Raw genomic sequence first — 13,873 nt, forward strand, 5'->3', positions numbered from 1 at the left:
ACACATGGATGTGCAGCCTAACACTGCTCCAGAGGTTCTAGCCACATAGACAGGGTCCCTCTGCCATGCAATAACGACCCACACACAAACACACACACAGTCCTCCAGGTTTATTTCTAACGTGTTTACATTTTCTGGTGCCTAGTACAAAGAAAAACAATGTAATTTCCGTGCATTAAACAGTGAAAAGCCATGAACGTATGCGTGGTCATTACTGTCTCATGACTCGTCTAATGCAGTCTGTCTTCTGTCAGGTTTGGCAGGGTTTGTTTCTTCTCTGACGTTGACAAGAGGGTCGTTTGGAATACATTTACATTTAGTCATTTAGCAGACGCTCTTATCCAGAGCGACTTACAGTGAGTACAGGTACATTCCCCCGAGTCAAGTAGGGTGAAGTGCCTTGCCCAAGGACACAACGTGAGTTTGGCACAGCAGGGAATCGAACCGGCAAACTTCTGATTACTAGCCCGATTCCCTAACCGCTCAGCCACCTGACTCCCCACAACATGTGTTTTTCCCTGGAGTTAATTCCTGTATTCCAGTGTGTAACAGTCCTGTTCAGTTGAACACACAGACACACACACACAGTACACACACGCTCACACAAACAAATACATTGAGGTCTTGTTATTTTAGTCCGTACAGCCCATATGACATGCTTTCAAATATTTTTTTTTTTTTTTTTTTTTACTTAGAAACTGGCACAGATTCCTGTTCTACCTTCCGTATCCCCAGAGATTGTCAGGCCCACATATTCAGGAAACAAACTGCTCTCTGCTTCAACGTCCAGTGCCTTTCAAATCCTCGGAGGCCGTCAGAGTAAATCGGCAGCATAATTTTTACTTACTTCTGGAGAGCCAATCAGGCAAGTTCAATTCATGCGGTTGGTCCAAAGTCCTGTCCATCAAAAGTCAGCCGTGTCCAACCAATGAGCAAACAAGATGGCTTCAGTAGAGTAAATCCCGTCGGCTTGCGGTCTGTCCTGCCCTTGACCTTGATGTAACACTGCAACCTGCTTCCTCTCCCCAACTGTTCACCCCAATGGTCTGGGAGCGCTTGGCTAGTGTCCCGGTCCTCAGACCTCGATGACCACTGTGTCCTGTCGATGTTTGGGCTCGTTGCCCAGGTTGACCTTTTCTGTGCGTGTGTGCCACACCAGAACCTGAGGGAGGGAGGGAGGGAGGGAGGGAGGGAGAGAGGGAGGGAGGGATTTGTGTGAGTTGCTCTACTGAGAGAAAACCCTTCAGAGACCCTATTTTAAAGTACACAAACATCTCTGCATAGCTTCTCTTCCTTGACATAATTATACATTCACCACTGTCACAATGGATTCTGCTGTAATGTAAAGGAAAAAGAATGGGTGCATATAGTTTAAACACAAGAGCTTGGATTTAACAGGCTGATAGGTCTACCGTGAAATGGTCAAACTTTGTTGCTGCCTCACTGCTGTTTGGCTCACACACACACATACTCTCACACACACACACACTCACACACACGTGACAGATTGCTCTTCGTGCTCTGCCAGTAGTGTCTGGTCTCTGCTCAGGTGGAACGTGTCACTTCCTGCACACGATGCTACTAATTGGTCTAATTTGCATATCTAATGAGTTTCAGTTGAGCCTTTCAGTTTAGATCACGGGGGGAGCGGATGGGGGTGGAGTAGGACTACAGTGTGTGTGAGGGTGTGTGTGTGAGGGTGTGTGTGTGTGTGTGTGTACTCTCACATCCCTCATCTGCAACTTCAAATAACAATCTGTCTTTACTTTTCATCCATCCTCCTCTTTCACTCTCTCTTCTCATCTTCGCTAGCACAGCCAGGCGTTTCTGGTGGTGGTCTGCAGTGAGAGGTGCTGGGAGTTGTAGTCTGGGCTGGTCTGCAGTGAGAGGTGCTGGGAGTTGTAGTTTGTGCTGGTCTGCAGTGAGAGGTGCTGGGAGTTGTAGTCTGGGCTGGTCTGCAGTGAGGGGTGCTGGGAGTTGTAGTTTGTGCTGGTCTGCAGTGAGAGGTGCTGGGAGTTGTAGTCTGGGCTGGTCTGCAGTGAGGGGTGATGGGAGTTGTAGTCTGTGCTGGTCTGCAGTGAGGGGTGCTGGGAGTTGTAGTCTGGGCTGGTCTGCAGTGAGGGGTGATGGGAGTTGTAGTCTGTGCTGGTCTGCAGTGAGGGGTGATGGGAGTTGTAGTCTGTGCTGGTCTGCAGTGAGGGGTGATGGGAGTTGTAGTCTGTGCTGGTCTGCAGTGAGAGGTGCTGGGAGTTGTATTCTGTGCTGGTCTGCAGTGAGGGGTGATGGGAGTTGTAGTCTGTGCTGGTCTGCAGTGAGGGGTGATGGGAGTTGTAGTCTGTGCTGGTCTGCAGTGAGGGGTGATGGGAGTTGTAGTCTGGGCTGGTCTGCAGTGAGAGGTGCTGGGAGTTGTAGTCTGTGCTGGTCTGCAGTGAGGGGTGATGGGAGTTGTAGTCTGTGCTGGTCTGCAGTGAGGGGTGCTGGGAGTTGTAGTCTGTGCTGGTCTGCAGTGAGGGGTGATGGGAGTTGTAGTCTGTGCTGGTCTGCAGTGAGGGGTGCTGGGAGTTGTAGTGTTCCCTGGCAGCCTGAGGGCAGGCTTGGTAGAGGGGGTACTTGTATCAGCTTGTTCTGTGATAAGAGAACTTGACCTCATGCCAGCACAGCTCCCCAGATTGTACTCCTCTTTCCCCCTCTCTCTCTCTCTCTCTCTCTCTCTCTCTCTCTCTCTCTCTCTCTCTCTCTCTCTCTCTCTCTCTCTCTCTCTCTCTCTCTCTTATCTTCTCTCTATTCCTCTATCTCTCCTTTGTCTCTCCTTTTTTTCTATCTGTGTTTACTATCTCTGTTCCAGTGTCCCATATCCAGTTACTTTGAGACTCCAAGGTCAGTTTCGCTTGTTGCCAGTAGTTCCCAACACAACCGGTCTGATCCCAGGTCTGATCCCAGGTCTGATCCCAGGTCTGATCCCAGGTCTGTTCCCAGGTCTGATCCCAGGTCTGGGCCCAGGTCTGATCCCAGGTCTGTTCCCAGGTCTGGGCCCAGGTCTGATCCCAGGTCTGGGCCCAGGTCTGATCCCAGGTCTGTTCCCAGGTCTGGGCCCAGGTCTGATCCCAGGTCTGGGCCCAGGTCTGATCCCAGGTCTGATCCCAGGTCTGATCCCAGGTCTGGGCCCAGGTCTCACTGTCCCCAGTCTGAGAGCGGATGCTGACCTCACGTCTGTGAGGAGCAGGGGAGCGGAGATGGGACCCCCCTGCCTATGGGAGGACCGGTCCTGTCGGTCAAAGCCCAGCCCGCTATGCACCGTGTGAGCGCTGAGTGATAAGTGGAGGTGTCACACCTCACAGACTGGAGCGGGTGATTACTGATGATGTCACGTCCTTCTGGCTGTGTGTGCAGCGAGTGATTAGTGATGATGTCACATCTCACTAATGGCCTGTATTAATATCAGTGGTGGGCCACCCCCCATTAGGATAATGGGGGTGATAATGAAGATGTCTCTGCCGATGCCCTGCTCAGCCCAGGAGAGAGGAGAGGGGCTAAGTGTGGATGATGCATGGTTGGAGAGGAGGCTATATTAGGAGACTGGGCTCAGTTCCATTCCAGCGTGAGCCCTTATCTCCCCTTGTTCTCCTCCGCTCCCCTGGTTATGGAAATGACTTGTAAATGGAGGAATTAAATGGTGTGATCTGGTAAAGAAGCTGGTTTGGCTGTCGTTCTCTTAACCCTTGTGTTATCTTCGGGTCATTCGGACCCATCAGTCATTGCACATTGCATTTTCTTTTAACCGTTGGGCTGTCTCAGACCCCCAACATTGCGAAGGTTAAAAGAAAAATATTTTTATTTGCTTTTGTATTGGGTAAAATTGGGTAAACACAACGATGGTTCGTTATGAACCTTTGGGTCATGTGACCCGAAGGCAGCACAAGGGTTAAAGGCATTCCTCTGCATATCTAGAGATGGAGATATTGGGGAAGTGATGCTTAGGAAAGGCCTGCATAAGGGTCTGTGAGTTTACTGTTTCTATTAAACGCAGTGTGATATTTTGACCTGGTTAGCTGTACATGATTTGTCCATGTTTTCAGTAGTAATGCTCTTGTTCAAGGGATATAACATCCATCACCAAAGTTTATCACCAGTAATAATTTCAAGCCCCGAGAGAGTGGAGATTTAAACCCACCTGCTGGCCAGGCCCTCTTAGCAGACTAACAGGAGCCACATCTGGATCTTTACCAGGCAGCCTCGTTAGACTGACAGCCTGGGAGACACGGGGGGGCGAAGGCTACTGACCCTGTGGGCCCTGTTGGCTCACCGGTCAAGCGAGCGCACCACACAGGCTAAGGCCTTACCTTTCAGCAGCCTGGGTTTGAATCTACTCATTCCCTGCATGTCCTCCCCTCTTTCTCACCTCACTCCGTTTCTCATCGCTGTCGATCGCCCCGAAGGAAAATCATACATTTTAAATCTTTAATAATGATTTTAATTAAAAAAAATTGCTACTCACCCGGGTGCAGTTGTTGGCTCGAGGCTCCAACTCAGCCACCTTGGTGATCTGCTTCAGGAAGTCTGACTCCTGCATGCCTGGCTGGGAGCCCCTGCGCTTGAACAACGCCTTTGGGTTCTCCAGGACCACCTGGAGATTCACGGCGAAGCCTGAGGGTGAAGCGGGATGAGAGGGAGAAGATGACGGGTTAGGATCGATAACCGTGCCGCCACAACGCATCTCACACGGCACGCAACCTTCTCACATCCGATGTGTTACTTCACCCAGGGCGAGCAATCTCCGGGTGTTACCAGCGTGTAAGAAAAATACACAAACACAACACACAGACTCGGGAGGGGATGAACAAGCTTGAGTTTGTGTTGCTCTCTCTCACGAGGACGTCACAAACAGGTGTGGAGATGCACTCTGTTTTCTACAGCTTCGGTTCCAAATATATCTCCGTCCTCGTCCTTCGATTCAGAAATGCTGCCCTCAGAAAAACAACCACGTAGCCAAGTGAAGAAATGATTTAAGGAGATAAGGGAAGGAAGGTAAGATATCTATATCAAAAATCTTGGAACTAGGTCACTATATATCCCCACAATGGAGAGAATGCATCGGATTTATGCTTAACGTGGCCCAGTGTGCTGTGTGTGTGTGTAGGATGCAAGGCAGTGTGACAGGAAGACTGTGCGTGGTGTCATACATTCTTGTCTCAAATACAATCTCGACGCTCCGCTGGGACTGGGGTGAGCGGATGGCTGGGCCGCTCCAGCTAACCTCCATGACCTCTTCTGCATGTTTCCAGCGAGTGCACACTGATTTCTAGGGCGCCGCTAGCTCGGTATTCACGAAGGGATTCCTCGACTCCACAGAGAGAGAGAGGGTGTGCGGGGGAGAGACAGATGGAGGCAGAGAGAGAAAGAGAGAGAGATAAAGATGGAGAGGAGGGAAAGGAGAAAGAAAGAATGAAAAGGATCCAAGAACAAACGAGTGAAAGATGGAGTCCAGAGTAGGATACAGGCAAAATACCTCAAATACTGTAGATTCAGTATAACAATACAAGCAATAATTTTCTTGATTTGAACTGGACTCTCTCTTTTTACAGGACAAGAACGATTGGTGCTTGGGTGCCATTGACAACTTTCAAAAGAGGAAATTGGAAAACTAAATTTGACAACACTTTGCATCAGCACGAGGGAACACACAATAATCGAGTCTTGTAATATTAATTTGCCCTATCAGGGCATTACTAAACAGGGAGTAATCCCGCAGTGAAATCACATACGCTACAGCCTTGGAGGTAAGATAGGTGGATTTGAAAGCAATTATATGATAGAAATCTCGTTACCTGCAGCTAATACAAGTGATATGGTGATGAGCGTGCTTCTCACGGTGCCTGCTCAGCAGAGAAGACCCATCATCTTGACTAATGCTCACTCTAAACCCTCTGAACCTGAAGCCATTTACCCGGTAAGCATCTCACACGGATCTGAGGTGACTTGACGTCAAAACCACTGTCATTTGATGTGACATCAACAAGACGTTGATTGCTTTGTCTTGTTGTTTGTTTACGTCAGTGATATTCGGTCAGAGGAGCCACGTGCTGAATACAGGACATCCTAACAGTGCTGATGCGGAGATGGTAAGCCTAATAATGTATGGAATGGCGCATTTGATCGACAAGTTATTTTTCTTTGGTCTTTATCCTTCCTTGCGTGCTTGTGTCTTGTTTTATTGGCCTATGAAGGAAAAGACATACAGGAAGGAACCCGTTTTTTAACTGAAACCCTACAGGTGCATAGTCTGCTCTATGAGACAGACTGAAGCCCCACAGTCCCAGAGCTCCTTCACGCGGCTAAATGATAACCTTAAAAAACATTCTCCTTCACCTGTCTCTTCCCTGCCCAACACCCTCCAAATCGACAGGAAGGTGTTAACACTTGCTTCCAGACAAAGTCAGCACCCCGCTAACAAACAGGCTGTGTTCGAGTAAGACGTGCACATGAACATGAAATGCACGCGGCCTATTGTACACATCAAACACAAGCTCTCCTAGCACGTGACTGTCGGAGGACGTAGCCAAGGCGAACACCAAGCCTCCTCTCAGGGCTATTGTGCTCCAGTAAATGAGATGGAGCTGTTGCAGACATTTGTGCGCTTTTTAACCACGTTGAGCACCTCAGCAGCACAATGCACCTTATTAAGGCCGGCAGGCGCAGCCAGGTTACAGAGAGAAGCCGCTTCCCATTCTCAACAACAATGGTTATAAATGATTTAGAAAGAGTAAGAGTGGAGGTTCAGGGAACACAGGCGTAGCCATCGTTAACGACCGTGCTTCTGTTTTACGGTTTACTCTGGTTACTTTATCGTACCGTTATCAGGCGTGGTTGCATAATTTGCAACTGATGATGAGTATGTTGTGTGTCAGTGTGTGGGTTTAATGGGGCTGTTTCTGTGATTTGGATGAGGGAGGGAGGGCGGGAGGGGAGGGTTATATCCAGTTATAATGCCTTCATTAACACACCGCAAACACCCAGGGGTTTGTGTGTGCATGTATTTAAGTGTGTACTGTAGGTGTGTGTGTGCTTGAGTGTTTGTGTGTATGTGTGTGTGTGTGTGTGTGTGTCTGTGGAGCAGGGGATGTTCAGAGAGAGAGAGGAGGGTTGAGTGGTGATAATGGCAGAATAAGGTTTCAGCTGAAAAGCACAGTTCAATACTTCTAGCATTCAGGTCCACTAGCTCTGGTGTACCATGCCAGAGGAGTTATCTGCATTCTGGAAAACTCCTTGTTTTGACTCCGTTGTGACATAGTCCTCGTTCAGCCTTTGAAGTGCTGGCCTCTGGGTTTGGTGCCACAGTGGGGAAGGGTTGGTAACCCTGCATGTGGTCCGGAACTCACGGCCCAACCTATCTGCTCGCGTCCTTCATCTCATTGTCATGGTTTCGCCCTCTGTGTGGTGTGTGGGCGAGGTCTTACCTGCCATGTCGATGGCGAAGGGGCGGTCGGGCCTCCAGCCTGTGTACCAGCCCACAACTTTACCCCTGAACACCAGGGGGCGCTCATAGCGACGACCGCCCACCAGCCCCACGGGCCACACCGACACCCCTCGCGTCCCTCGCATCTGTGGGGGGGAGGGGGGGGGGGGTGGATGTGAATACGCCTGACATCAAACACATCAAATAGAGATACGAATCATGAGTTCGCAGGTTCAAATCCCCCCTGTGCCAAACTGTTCTTTGGATGTGGGCTTCTGCTAAATGAACGGGTTATACAGACACAGGTGTAGACAGACAGGGTGATGCTGCCACACACACAAAGAAAAAAAGAAAAGCCAAGTGACGGTTTTGTGAAACACAAACACACTTTCACATCTTTCATTGCTGTTGGATGTGTCTTTTTCTCCTGGTCCATTATCCTCCTGCATCGCATTACCATTCAGAGCAGATCTGAGATCTCTAACCATACAGCCAAGTTCTATAGAAGGCAGACTGTGTGAAGTTATCAGACTCAGAAACACATTCATTCAGTTTCTGTCTGTACGGGAAACTAGAAATCTTTCATCGAACCTGAAAAGGGTGAAATCAGTGTGTCTGGAATCTTCCCCCTGAACCAATGTGGCACTAAATGAAACCGGGTGGTATAACCAAGTTGGTAGTTTCATTTTTTACACTGAATCAATTCAAAGACTGCCGGGAGCGACACGGAGAGGGAAATAGACAGTGTGTGGTTTGTGGCAAAGTGTGTGTTAGTGTGAATAGAAGTGCTCAGATGGCTTTCAGCGCTAGAGTAGTAGGTATACTGTTGGCCAACTGTCATTTACATTTAAGTGTGTGTGTGTGTGTGTGTGTGTGTGCGCGTGAGTGAGAGAGGGAGAGGGGGAGAGTGAGAGGGATGGAGGGAGGGAGAGAGGGAAAGAGAGAGGGGGAGGGGGAGAGATGGAGGGAGGGAGAGGGAGAGTGTACATGAATGTGTCATTTCATTCATGATACCAAAGATCAACAGCATAACATCTCTAACATATATTCTCCTTTCAAACACACAGCAGCCTCAAGCCAAACACCGTCGATACGCAATAACAGAATAAAACTGCATTACAAAAAACCTTATGGTCAGAGGAAGGCCTTAATATTTAATGTCTCTGTTCTGTCTGGCAGCTCTGAACGCAGGGACTGATAGAAGTCCTCCCTTTCCTCCCCCCCCTCCCTCTTTCTCCCAATACTCTGTCTCTCCCTCACTTCTCTCTATTCTCCCCCTGAGCAATGAGCACACACTTTGAAGCCCTCTCTCCACTAATGCGTTGCCCCTTGAGCTTGCTTGTGCAACGCTAAAACCCTTCCCCCTTATTTCTGTTTCCTCCTGCCTCTCCTCCTCTCCTGGGTCACTGTTCAAAGGCTTCTCCAGCTCTGGTCTATAAAAACGCAGATGAAAAGAGAGTGTGTCCGCACAGACGGATTGTGGTTCTCAAGTGGAGCCATTGTCTCGGCTTAGCGGTAGAGGTACATGTTGACCCATAATGGTATTTATACGGAGGGTAGCCAGGGGAATTAAACAAAAATACTTAATGGTCGGCTATCGCTATACTTATCACCGTTAACTACTCATCATGAACCCAACCTTGATTCAGATATATTCTCTGTCCAGGAAGGATTTACCTGAAATCTATATTCCTCTGAGGTGTTGCTTGCCAGCTGCCGTCAAGAAAGAATTGTGTTCTTTTGTGATGCTCAAGCGAAACATTTTTTACGGTCAAATGTGTGAAATTCATCCTGTTAAGACTGAAGGAGCTTTAGGAATGGATCGAGGGGGGTTAAATAACGTAACTCTCCCTTCACCTCCATCCCACTTTTTAATCCTCCCAGATTGGAGAGGGATGGATGGGCGGAAACAGAAGGCTGGACATCCTTGATTAGACTCATCCAATCATAGGAGTCAGGCGGCTGAGTGGTTAGGGAATTGGGCTAGTAATCTGAAGGTTGCCAGTTCGATTCCCGGCAGTGCAAAATGACGTTGTGTCCTTGGGCAAGGCACTTCACCCTACTTGCCTCGGGGGGGAATGTCCCTGTACTTACTGTAAGTCGCTCTGGATAAGAGCGTCTGCTAAATGACTACATGTAAATGTAAATAGGATGTCCTGGGAGGATAGAGCAGTGAATGTGTCTGTTGTGTTCTACACTGTCGACAACACTTCCCAGAATAAATCAACGTGCTCACTTACTTCCTCTGTACACCTCCTCTCACCAGCTGAGCGGGCAGGGAAAAACTGGATACACCTAAACAATATCGCATGGCAGAATATGACGCATATGGTACTCGGAGATGCTGATGAGAGATTTTGATTTGTGTGTCACGTTTCATTGTCTGTGTTATGTTGTTTGTTGTTTGATGTGAATCTGTGGCCGGTGAACCCAAAAGCACACAAGGACATGGGCCTTCAGTCTCTTTGACGGCAGGCCGAAAGTCAGTCAGCGAACATGAAGAACATGAATCCCCCCCCCCCCCCCCACACGCCCCATCCAGACAGTAAACAAAAGGTTGATGCATTATGCGTGACACAAACATATTTCTTAATGATACAGCATTATGAATTTACTATACATTTGTGATTTTTTCTTCTTGCCCCGGAGAAAAAGCTGTCATTGAATTGTGTGTCTGTGGGGCTTCTCTGTATGTGATTTTAATCAACCCTTCTCCTTGTGTCATTAATATGCATGGCTAGGGCAATGTGAGGGGGAAGCGGAGGGGAAAGAATGAATCAAATTAGAGGAGAGAGAATGGAGAGAATGAGGAGGTTATGAAATGGTGATGCAACGACGCGTGATGTTGTGTGTGTGTGTGGGAGAGTGAGGTTGGTCCTGAGTGGTGTGTTTGTTTCTGAGGGATCGAGAGAGACACACACCGACAGAGACAGGGTGAGAGTCTGTGTCTCTACACAAGAGTGTGTGTGTGTGTGTGTGTTCCTCTCAGGGCATCGTCTCTGTCTCTCAGTCGCAGTCGTAGCAGCTGTATGTGAGGAGTGGAGGGAACAGCTCGATGAAGCTCGGGGCAGACAAAGCGAGCAGTCAGGCAGACTCAATCACACCAGTCCTGAGGCAAATGGGGAAGAGAGGGGAAAGAAAGGGAGAGATATGGAGAAAAACGAGGAGAGGGAGTTAAAGGACTGGGGAGTGAGAGGGATGGGAGATGGGAACACAGAGGGGGGGTGAGAGAGAGGAGAGGAGGTCAGGGGGATGCGTCTGTGGTCAGGGAAGGAAGAGAGAGACCAGGGAGAATGGCGGAGGGGCTGGGTGGGAACCAGAGTTGCATCCAACCACTTCTCCCTCTCTCCTTTCTCGCTTTCTTCACCCCTCTCTCACCCTCTCCTCGGTCCCTCCTCCACCCCACCCACCCCCTCATGAACAATACCTCGCGCAGAGAAGTGTTCCTTTCTGCTTCGCCTTCACCAGTGTGTAATTATAATAATTGCTCGCATGGATTTGATGGAATTGGATTTCATTTCTTTTTCAGTTATTTTGCTCTCTCTCACCTACTTTCTCTGGTTTCTTTGCGAAACCTTGTCCTGGCTGTGATCGACTTTACACACAAGCTGTTCATTTATTTAGGGTTTAGACAAGCTGAAGACCAACTCCAGGTGGAAACATGGGGACAAATCTCTGCATACGACATGTTCCACTGTGGGGCAGACTTTGAGCTTTGTTTGGGAAATATCTCTTTAATCAATGTGTTGCTTTCCTCCACTGTGCAGTGTGTCCCTGCAGACCTGGCCTCATTAGGAGTGCAGATTGATGTGATGACTATAAACTGCGGGTTTTGGGGGGGGGGGGGGGGGGGTGGTGGTGGAGGAGGAGGGGGGGGGATCTCACAGTAGCAGAGCTTGTTGTGACTGACAGACTGGCTGACAAGGCTGAGGGGTGGCAGGGGGGGTATGGCTAGCCAGCTCCCCCCCTCCCCACTACCCTCCGGGGCAAACTGCTAACTCAACCCCTGGCTCAGCTTCAGAGAAGGAGAGAGAGAGAGACAGAGAGTGAGAGACAGAGACAGAGAGAGAGAGGCAGGACTCTGATTGCTCAGAAAGCATTAATGTGCAACATTTAGTTTGCTGACAGCCTACTCTGATTTGTCTCTCTCCTGACACTGCCCGTGTTCAGAGGAGGCAGCTGCAGTGAGTCTCTCTCTCTGTATCTGTTTACCTCTCTCTATGTCTCTCTCTCTTTCTGTGTCTGTCTCGGTCTCTCTCTATCTCTCTCTCTCTTTCGCTCAATTTTTCGCTCTCTGTATCTCACTGTACATCCCATAATTCAGTTTTTTTAGGCAGATTTTTTCCAGCTTGTTTCTCTACACCCCCTGTGGCCTTTCAGGGCAGAAAATGATGGAATATAAATGAGCTGTTTCATAAGGTTTTCATTGAAAAAAATGCTTGTACACATGGCAAAAGCTTTTAAAGTAGGCCAGAAGTTTGAGGTGAGACATACAGAAAGTCAAACCCATTTAATAGGCTTTAACTGCAATGCCTTCTCATGAAGGAGACCTCCATCATCCAGCCTCCTGAACCCAACACCCCTTCAGAGGTATATATTGGACCTGGACAGATGCGATCTGTGTGATTCTACACATCACCAAGGTAACCGCTCTCTCAGGTTATTACCGCCACATGACAGGCTATTACTTCAGGGAGGAGCCCCGCAATCACCAGCAAGAAGCCCGGCTCACAGACATGCAATCAGCCCCCATCAGCCAGCATCGTCCTGTGCTGCTCTCCCGAGGCTGAGCCCTGCGACCAGAGCTCCTCTCTGGGATCTGAGCCCTTCCTGGACAATGGCTATAGATCAATGTTTATAGGGCAGCTTGGAACTGTGTCATCAGCGCCTGAACGAGCTGTGAGGTTTCAGAGATGATTGTGTCTGTTGGCCTCTGTATCATCTCACAACCTTCCCCTCCCTCCCCTCCCCTCTCTCCCTCCCCTCCCTCCCTCCCTCCCCTCTCTCTCTCCCTTCCTCCCTCCCTTCCCTCCCTCCCTCCCCTCCCTTCTCTCCCTCCCCTCTCTCCCTCCCTCCTCTCCCCTCCCCTGGAACCACATTTTTTACTTGTTTAAGAGTACTCCATAGTGTAAATGAAAATATTACAAACACATATTTTGATTCCTGGTTTAAATCCAGTCCAGAACTTGAATTCATACACTAACAGTGGTGAAGGACAAGTGACAGAGCTGTGATGAAACAAAAAATAATCTTGCACACACACACACAATCAGGGCTGGACATGAGGAGTGCCGTGTTTACGGTAACGGTCGGTTTACCTCTTCGAACAGTTCCAGGCTGTACGTATTGTCATCGTCCGCGAAGAACACCACTCCCGGATCCTTTCGTGAACGGTGTTGACGCAGCCAGGTCAGAGCTGCGTTCCTCTGCTCAGTGGCGCGAGGCATCCCAGGCCGTTTAAACCGGCGTGGGGTTAAGACGTGCAAGTGTGTGTATGGCACTCCCGAACGGGCGAGGAAGCGCGCCACCAACTCCGTGCGTATGTTCGAGTCTTCCACCACTATCCAGTGAAAGCTAGGGACCTGGCGAAAGGTGTTGGCGAGCCGGGTGAGTTCTGCCTTTTGGACCGGACGGTTGTAGGTTGGGGTGACTGCGTAGATTACCGGCAGAGCGGAGCGGTTTCCCCGATGCTGGCTGGTTCGAGCGTGCCGTTGTGCGCTCTCCGGCCGACCAAGGGCAGGACCCCGCACTGACGTCCGTTTAGTGTCGATGTCAATCATGATGATGACGATAAGAACCCAGGGCAAAAGGATGAAGAAGCGACTGAAAAAGAGCGATTTCATCATGTACAAGTTAGGAGATAAAAAAAATCCGACCCGGGCTCGCTTTCTCTTACTCACTCCATCACTAACCTATACCGCGCATCCCACGTAGTCTACGTGCAGAGACAATTTTCCTAAGCTAGTCAAATGCACACCGAAAATAGTTATATATACCGACTATAGTTAATGCCTTCTGTAAATTCTGCTGTCGGTGTGAGAATAATTTGATTTGTCGCTAACGCTAACTGGTTATGAAAACGAACCCGTCCCGTCGGGAACGCTTCTGCAAACACTCTCCTCTCGGACAGCCTATGAGAAGTGTAAGTGCTTCATCTCTCGAAAAAAAAAGAGTACAAAAAATTGCAATCCATAAACAGCAGTTAATATTGTACATTCCGTTAGTCCATGCTAATAAAGTAGCTTTCTAAAATTGATTTCTAGTGTTGTCGTGGTACTCGGAGGAAACAGCATCGTTCTCGAGGCAGAGATACTGGTTGAGTCGGAGACCACAGCGGGGAGAAGCAGGTGCGCGAGATCGTCAGGGCGAAAAAAGGGAGGGGTGGAGGGACTGCGATGTAGAGACGGAACGGAAAGGATT

General features: G+C 49.1%; 1 protein-coding gene across 1 annotated transcript; it reads right to left on the reverse strand.

The window, feature by feature from the left end:
* Nucleotides 1-95: 95 nt before the first annotated feature.
* b3gat2 (beta-1,3-glucuronyltransferase 2 (glucuronosyltransferase S)) lies at nt 96-13,873 on the reverse strand. The gene is made up of 4 exons (XM_062464332.1): nt 12,772-13,873; nt 7,455-7,599; nt 4,496-4,644; nt 96-1,162 (listed from the first exon to the last, which is right to left on the reverse strand). Exons 1-4 carry the CDS (start codon nt 13,297-13,299, stop codon nt 1,076-1,078), a joined length of 909 nt encoding a protein of 302 aa, XP_062320316.1. The 5' UTR covers nt 13,300-13,873; the 3' UTR covers nt 96-1,075.

The sequence above is a fragment of the Osmerus eperlanus genome, chromosome 6 (genome assembly GCF_963692335.1).
Source record: "Osmerus eperlanus chromosome 6, fOsmEpe2.1, whole genome shotgun sequence".
NCBI lineage: Eukaryota > Metazoa > Chordata > Actinopteri > Osmeriformes > Osmeridae > Osmerus > Osmerus eperlanus.